Source organism: Nicotiana attenuata, unplaced genomic scaffold, assembly GCF_001879085.1.
Source record: "Nicotiana attenuata strain UT unplaced genomic scaffold, NIATTr2, whole genome shotgun sequence".
Taxonomy (NCBI): Eukaryota; Viridiplantae; Streptophyta; class Magnoliopsida; order Solanales; family Solanaceae; genus Nicotiana; species Nicotiana attenuata.
Window position 1 is genome coordinate 154,982 of NW_017670910.1, and position 8,173 is coordinate 163,154.

The 8,173-nt window shown below is 37.1% G+C and overlaps 2 protein-coding genes across 3 annotated transcripts; one reads left to right on the forward strand and one right to left on the reverse strand.

Moving 5' to 3' along the window:
• Positions 1–685: 685 nt before the first annotated feature.
• On the forward strand, positions 686–4,191 carry LOC109244419 (FHA domain-containing protein At4g14490-like). Of its 2 annotated transcripts, none has more exons than XM_019411506.1 (2): positions 686–2,429; positions 3,698–4,191. In XM_019411506.1, the coding sequence occupies exon 1, from the start codon at positions 815–817 to the stop codon at positions 2,393–2,395; it is 1,581 nt and encodes a 526-aa protein (XP_019267051.1). In that variant the 5' UTR covers positions 686–814; the 3' UTR covers positions 2,396–2,429; positions 3,698–4,191. The 2 variants fall into 2 exon arrangements, with proteins under 2 accessions (XP_019267051.1, XP_019267052.1); XM_019411507.1 differs by having other exon boundaries at positions 686–2,407.
• A 117-nt stretch (positions 4,192–4,308) lies between these two features.
• On the reverse strand, positions 4,309–8,064 carry LOC109244420 (inositol 2-dehydrogenase). The gene is made up of 7 exons (XM_019411508.1): positions 7,777–8,064; positions 6,549–6,719; positions 5,975–6,139; positions 5,741–5,905; positions 5,240–5,374; positions 4,816–4,913; positions 4,309–4,729 (listed from the first exon to the last, which is right to left on the reverse strand). The coding sequence occupies exons 1-7, from the start codon at positions 7,951–7,953 to the stop codon at positions 4,513–4,515; spliced, it is 1,128 nt and encodes a 375-aa protein (XP_019267053.1). The 5' UTR covers positions 7,954–8,064; the 3' UTR covers positions 4,309–4,512.
• Positions 8,065–8,173: the final 109 nt, after the last annotated feature.

The following is an 8,173-nucleotide window of genomic DNA, read 5'->3' on the forward strand; positions in this document are numbered from 1 at the left end:
AGCTACTTCGTTTCCTTGTCGGAAGCTATGCCGGATTGCTGGACTCCCCAACCTCCTCAGTTGGTACCTGCATGAGTCAATAACGATTTGATAAGTAGGGTACTTTTGTTCCGATTTTAACTTACTTCAGTTGAATGATTTGTGCCTACCACGCCATAAGATGTAAAATATTTAATACTTATCCCTATTCACATCGAATCACATTAATTTATAATAATTATACAATGAATTAAGGGCAAAATATATATGAAGTAGTACCCACGATTAGTTGATAATAGTGTATGTAACATAGATATATTTTTTTTTAAATAGTAGAACTTTTAGTCCTTCAATTTTTAGTAAAATTTTATGTTGATCCGTGAAATATATGATTATTTAACCTTTCAAATAATTTTAAATTGTATATTCTGGTCCCTTTATATCGGAACTACATCAAATTTAGACTATTTTTAGAATGATATTACCTTGAATTATAAACTAATAACCTTATCACAATGTATGGGTAGTTAAATGGTTAGATTTGTGAAGATTCACAAGCAGATGGATTAAAAGTGCATATTACTATTAATTGAAAGTTAAATATACTTAATCATATTTTATAAGGACCAAACTTAAAATTTGTCGATATTTCTAGGTTTAAAGTGCAAAATTAGTTTTTTTTTCTGTTAAAATCATACAGTAATAATATTTTGTTCCAATTTTCTGTTTCCTCTTTATTTTTTCCCTGTTAAGAAGAATTTGAAATCCTACCGTTCTGCAATTCATTATTCACTACACCAAGCTCTCCTCTCTCCTCTTCCCCCGTAGCAAAGAAATGGAAGAACCAGAAGGACCAATGCTCCACCTAATAATGGAGAAGGGTCCTCTTTCTGGGCAAAAATTGGAATATAAACCCGGATACAAGATCCAAATCGGCCGGGTCGTACGCGGCAACACACTCCCTATCAAAGACTCTGGAATCTCCTCCAAACACCTCCGCATCCACTTTCAATCCGGTTCATGGGTGATCGAGGATCTCGGATCCTCAAACGGTACATTTCTCAACACTTTATTAGTCGATCCATCTCGCCCCACTAAACTTACCGACGGTGATAATATAAAAATTGGCGAATTAACCTCCATCGCAGTTAAAATTGAAGCAATGAAAGTTGATTCAGTTGAAGAAGTTGAGATGAAGTGTAAAAATACCCGGCGAAACCCTAGGCGTAAGGAATTAGGGGTTTTATATGAAAATTGCGCCCAATTAGGGTTTGGAAATGGTGGAATTGAGAATGTGGGTGTGGGTGTGGGTTCCAAAAGAACGACGAGGAGTTCTAAGAGTGCGGAAAATGACAACTTAACTGTAATTGAAGTTGAGAAAGGGAGGAAAGCGAATCCGAGGAGGACTAGGGGTTCTAAGAAAGAGGAGAGTGTGAAAAATATGGTTGATAGTGTGAAGGAAGCTGAGAATTTTACTGTAGCTGATGTTGAAAGAGAAACAAAACGGGGTAGACGGAGTAGGAAAGTGGAAAGTGTTAAAAATAGGGATGATGATGTGGAGGAAACTGAGAATCTTGCTTTAGTTGATGTTGAAAGCGAGCTTAAATGGTGTACGAAGAGGACAAGGGGTTCTAAGAAAGTGGAGAGTGTCAAAGATGTGGATGATGGTGTGGAGAAAAGTCAGAGGCTTGCCTTGGTTGATGCAGAGCAAGAGAGTAAACGGTGTACGAGGAGAACGAGGGGTTCTAGGAAAGTTGAGAGTGTTAAAAATGTGGATGATGGTGTGGAGGAAACTAAGAGTCTTGCTGTAGTTGATGCAAAGCAAGAGAGGAAACCGAGTCCGAGGAGGACTAGGGGTTCTAGAAAAGTGGTGAGTGTTAAAAATGTGGATGATGCTAAGAATTCTGTAGCAGTTGATGTTGAGAGAGAGAAGATGGTGTATGTAAGGAGGAATAAGAGTTCAAGGAAGGAAAAAGATGCAGAAAATATCCATGAAAATGCAGGTGAAATCATGGAATTGAAGCAACTTGAGAAAGGGAAAGGAAGTGCCGCAAGAAGGGGGTGTTTGGAGGAAGAGGGGGTGATGGACAGGTTGGAAAGAATCCAAAAAGATCGTGAAGAAGCAGTAGAGAACAATGCCGATGAGGTGGCAGTGAAATTGGGAAGGGAGAGTTGCGAGGTTTCGGTTAGTAATGCTGGTGTAAGTATTAGTGAAGTCCAAGAGGAGAAGGAGGTGGATTTAGAGAAAATGACACTTGGAGAGTGGTTTGATTATTTGGAGGTTCATTTGCCAAAACAAATAATTGACGCCACTGAGGAGATGATTTTAGATATGAAACAGAAAACAGAGAAGTTTCAGGAGTTCATGTTGCAGCACAAGAATGCAAAGGGTTGTGATGGAATACCAGAGGGTTAGACCGAGGACTCAGTAGGGAGCTTTACATTCTTAGGTTATTTTTCTGTTGCATTGCTGTTTGTATCAAGGGAATTCATTTTCTGGACATACCTAAGTTTCTTATTTGCATAAATGCTGCTCTGTTGTATCTGTGTGTTGTGAACCCTTGTTTACTTACAAAAACTGAAAGATTCTCAGTTAGTTGAAGCAATCTAAGACGTCGATGACAAAACACTTTTCCTTCTGTTGTTAAATTCCCGTTCTGAAAGCTAAATGCTTAGTTTATTCAGTTGAAATTTTCATGCCCTGTACACAGAGTTGACAATTTGTTGGATTTTGTTAGCTCCCTGATACTAGCGTAGATATGGCTTGGAGCTAGCTTTTTGCTGTTTTCAGTTTTTTGATCGGTTAGCTTCCTGTAGGTATACTGAAGTTAGATTTTGATTCCTATTAGTAATTCTGCATCTTCTTGATTCCTTTTCTAATGCAATTTACTTACCTTATTAAAAAAAATGAATTCTGTTCTTTATTGACAGTGATGAATCTGATGCATATATATGTCCAATGTCCAGAAATTTAGTCCAATGCTCAGTGACTTCTCAAGTCCGAAGCAGGGATACTTATCATTGAGTTATGTGTATCTAGTTTAGAAACAGCAAAGGTCCAAAACAGTGTCTTGTGGGCACCAAAAGTGGGACACTAGCCTGTTATTTCCAATTCTAATATATTATTGAATACATGGGCATTAGCGTTCTCAGTAACTGCATATTAGTTATAACATTCAGACTAGGTTATGGAATAGACTCCCATACTGTACGTTTAAGTAAAATATTATACGGTCAAGAATTTAGCAGAATTTCTAGTTAATAGCGCTAGAAGGATACATTGAGATTGTTGTTTGCTGCATCTGACAATGCTTGAAAGAAACTTATTAGCTAGCACTAGTTGATGTCACCTGTCATGAACTTTTAATTTCTAGTACCAATACCATCAGCTTGTCTCTCCTGGAACTGTAGCCTGTAGGCGTTGTTTATGCAAAAAATAAGAAGATAAAGTACTCTATTTAGACAAATTAACTTGAGATTTATAGAGTACACTAAGCATCTATTGACATATTGAGTTACCGTTCGAATTTCCTATTGCTCATAGTCTGGCTGTTGATCGTCGTGGAAGTAAGCATCGATCATTGGCTAATTTCTGTGTTTCATGAAAGAAAAAAGTGCCAGTATAAATTCTTATGGATAGTGGAAAATTGGTTTTTGCTTAAAACCAGGTCATTCCACGTAGCTATGACAAAATTAAATCACTTTCCTCTATGTGAAGGTTGACATGCTTGGATGGAGCCTGAGATTCAACAGCATAAAAGTTAGGACCTGTTTTAATAGAAGATGTTCAACCTCAGATGACACAGTTGGAGGCCGGAGGAGGAAGCGCAATACTGCTAAGGAAAAGTGTCCTACAAATTGAAGGGAGCAAGATGTTACAGCAATACATGCTCTGGCAGATGGCAGTGCGCTTACTGTTTCACCTGGGATGATGCTTCTGATTCTAAAATTGTTTCAGCTGACCTTGATTTCAGTCTCTCTAGCATCTTTCTCAACTTTGACATAGCAGATTGTAACATGAGTATTAATGCTAGAGAAGAATGATGGGGCTTGGAGTTATTATCAATTTTTTGTAAATACTTTCTACTGCTTTAGTTGTGCACACTTGTGCATTGGACATGACAAATGAGGCATAACAGTAATGACTGCATGGTTTGGAATTTTTTTTTCATCTAGTTGTTAATACTAACAACATGAACGAGTTAACAAAGATGAGACAAGTTTCCATAATCACAAATAGTTTAATGGCAAACAGAAACATATCTGAAATCATGAACTTATGAAATTTCTGAAAATAAAAAGCAAAACGAGCTTAGACCTTTCCACCACTGACATCATTAACTTTTCCATTGGCTACCAAACTATTAAAGAACCAGATTGATCAAATGCATCAGTGCACTAAAAGTTTTTATACTTTGTGAAATGATTCTTCAATAATAATAAGATGAATTGTAGACAAATCAAGAATAGATCAAGCACTATCCACCCTTGTTATCTGTTTTGTTACTGCATTTTTATTTTAAAGGCTGGATACTAAGACTTAGTAGATTGAAGAAACTTCTCACTCATGACTTCCTCAATAGTAACAGCTCGACCTATCTGAATCGAAAGCTGTGCAGCAACTCCAATAGCAACTGAAACCAAACCATCATGTAAACCAACAGCAGGAGCTTGTTCTCCTCTTGCTCTTACTGCTGACAAAAAATGGAGGTGTTCTAAGTAGCTTGAACCATGATGTAGCCCATCGTATCTGTCAAAGAAAATATAATTGAGAACTTGAAGAAACTATAGCGATAACAAAGACTTAATAGCTCAAGATAAGGCAAAATGAGTTACTTTATTCGCTTATCTTCAGCTAGTAAGGTTTGTACACCATTTCTTCCTTCAGCTCTTGTACCCCAACGCACAATGCTCTCAGGCACAAGTGCTTCGCCCTGTTAAATTTGAGAAAGAACATCAAAGGAGGAGGATAAGTTCAGAGCAAACTTGGCAAGATATTCATAAGTGGGTGTTTATTACAATATCAGTGTAAGAAGAAAAGGGCAGCCCGGTGCACTATGCACCGCTATGCGCGGGCAGGGAAGGGCCGGACCACAGCGGTCTATTGTACGCAGCCTTGCCCTGCATTTCTGCAAGAGGCTGTTTCCATGACTCGAACCTGTGACCTCCTGGTCACATGACATCAACTTTACCACTTACGCCAAGGCTCACTTTCATTACTGTAAGAAGAGAAAGGGGAAAAAGAAGGGAAGAGATTTACCTTTCCAATATCACCTACTACAGATATTTCTTGCTCATTTTTACTTCCCTCAGCAAACATACAGAGGTCAAGCATGCCACGACAACCATTGTCGAATTCCACAATGACATAAGCATTGTCAATTATATCAGGCACCTGAATATCGAAAACAGAAGTAGTTAAACCATGTCACACAAGACTAACATCTCCCAAAACCATGATTAATTAAGCATGCTTACTCTGCTTTATCTTGAATTGTTCAAAAACTTATGTGGATATAGCCAGTCGTCAACCCTAAACTACGTGATAGTGATCAGCTAGCTCCACAGTTCCAGTATTTACAGATGAAGTAGGACCAATAAAAGGTAGTTTTGAAATTATGAATCATGAAAAATTAGCCAAGTTTTCTTTCTATGTTTTAGATAGATAGATGCTAAATGTTGGCTTTTGCGCTCTTTGAAATGCTATTTCTAGAGATTATTTATATCTAATTGAACTTCTGTAGCAAAAGAAGTAAATTACCCGTCCATCATATACTTCATCTTTGTGATTCAAATCCATTGCACCAGAGGCCATAACACGAACAGGATTAGCTCCAATGAAAAGCCTCATCAGATCAAAGAAATGGCAGCATTTCTCTACTAGAGTACCCCCAGTGTTGCAGTTGAAGCGATTCCAGTTATCGACCTATAAGAAGCACAACTGGTTAACATCTGTGACTACAATGAAAGCAGAAGTTGTAAGCTGAATTACCACCTTAACAAGAAATGGAAATCGATGTTCTCGAATTGCCACCATCTTCACTTGTCCTAAAGCTCCTTCTTTAACTATGTCTATCAGTTTTGCAACAGGTGGCATATATCTGTACTCTAGCCCAACTTGTACCAGCATATCAGATCTCCTTTTGGCAGCACTTATGACCTGATACATGTTTCAAAACCATTTCAGAATATGATAGAGGGAAAAAGTGAATGTTTCATAGCTGAAAACAAGAGGCCTAGAAACTCTAAAGAAGTAAGTCAATGTCTCCAGAGGATACATGAAACAGATGTATACTAATGCCGCTGTTATCCTGTGGCGCAGCCAGAAAATTCAACAAGGGTGTTCAAATTTTGAATACCCTTTGCCAGTGGGCTATGCAAGGGTGTTCAAAGTCTATTTTTATCAGTAACAAGTAATATTTTACCATCGGCAAAGGGTGTTTAGTTGACCACCCTTGGCCACGCATAGCTTCGCCCGTGCTGTTACACATGCAATATGCAAGTGTATATTTTTGAAGCTTCTCTTTTCTGTTTCTGTTGGAATGAGAGGTATTTGAGATACTACTGACCTTTTGGCAGTCTGAAACATTTGTGCACAAAGGCTTCTCAACCAAAACATGATGGGGTTTTGGATGATTGATGATATCCATTAGAATCTCATAGTGAGTCATGTTTGGAGTTGAAACTACCACCACATCACACAGTCCACTTTCTAACATCTGCTTGTGCCCTGTAAAAACCTGTATATGTAACGACATATCACGATCGAAATGTTACTTAAAAGAAAAAGAAAAGGAAAAGACAGTAAGAGAAACATGAACAACAATGTCTTCAGATTTTGTAGGGTGCTGAAACTTTTCATATTAAGTATCCTGCATCTACTGCTATTTCTGAAAACTTTTCTACTCCTAGTTAACTAACCACATTCCTAGCTCAAATTCAGGATTCTAATCGTTTTAAGTTACTGGGTTCTAAATTAATAATCTATACACTTTTAATGGATTTTTTCAGGCAAGTACATGGTTCGGCCGAACTCGCTCCCGACACTCTAGCTCGGCCCATGCCCTCTTCATTCCAACAACAAGTACCACAAGAAAGATAGATCATATTTTACAAGCTAAATTTTCCATTCATATATTTCAGACGTCGTTGTTTATTTGTCCCTCAAGCCATATATAGTTTCCGATTTTTTCAACAATTAAATAGCAAGGAGTAGCGCTATGATATATGGTACTTAATAATTATAAGTGATTCAAAAAAGGAAAGACGAATTTTTTTCCATATGAATGTAAAGAGTTCCACTAGCAAACAAAAATGGGAAGGAGTAATTCTAAAAGATGAAAAAACAGTAGAGATTTTTAAAACTCCATAACAGTTAAGAATGTAACAGTTCCCTCTAACAAATACAAAAGCCAGATCATTCATTGTATCTAGACATGATATGTTGATAGTGTTAACAGTAATAACAAATCTGTTGAAACTCCGCCATATATGGATCCACTCATGTAGTGAGTGCAGTTTTACTCTGCCCCAATTAATCTAAAATCTTGAATGTCCCTTTGAACAGGCTGTTTGCATGGCCTAGCGATTAATGAAGTACGTGAAATACATCACGTGAAACAAGGATTCAAATATCCCATCTGGCTAATCCTTGGTGGATAGAGTTACGCGATGATCAATCAGGTACATAATGAAATAGTAGAGTTAGATATCAAGTTGATCCGGACTCCACTGTTGCAAAACCAAAGTGGAAAACTAAGAAATTAACATAAATGGACAGGGTGATTTAATTCATACCTGGAGAGGCCAGTTAAACGATTCTGCTAACTTTTGGGCATATTTTTGAGAAGGGACGTGTGGGTCTGCTATACAAACAACAGCAACTCCTTCACTTTTGAGATGATAAAGATTGATTAAATGTTCTCTTCCCATCATCCCAACACCAATTATCCCATACTTAACTATTGCTACCATTGCTGCAGAGTAATCTAATTCTTGAAATTAGAAACAAAGAAAACAGAGAAGCAGTGTCTCCACAAATCTCTCACAGAGATATATAATGCAGTTACAAGTTGGTCACTTGCACCATATATCCTTATATATATATATATATATATATATATATATATATATATATATATATATATATATATATATATATATATATATATATATATATATATATATATATAAG

What these genes read in the sequence shown, in the direction of transcription:
- LOC109244420 (XM_019411508.1), bottom strand. Translation starts at nt 7,953, where the DNA reads ATGGTAGCAATAGTTAAGTATGGGATAATTGGTGTTGGGATGATGGGA. An exon ending in ATGTTTCAGACTGCCAAAAG is followed by an intron (nt 6,140 to 6,548) that starts GTCAGTAGTATC and finishes AACATGTATCAG; the next exon opens with GTCATAAGTGCTGCCAAAAG. An exon ending in ATGAAGTATATGATGGACGG is followed by an intron (nt 5,375 to 5,740) that starts GTAATTTACTTC and finishes TTCGATATTCAG; the next exon opens with GTGCCTGATATAATTGACAA.
- LOC109244419 (XM_019411506.1), top strand. Translation starts at nt 815, where the DNA reads ATGGAAGAACCAGAAGGACCAATGCTCCACCTAATAATGGAGAAGGGT.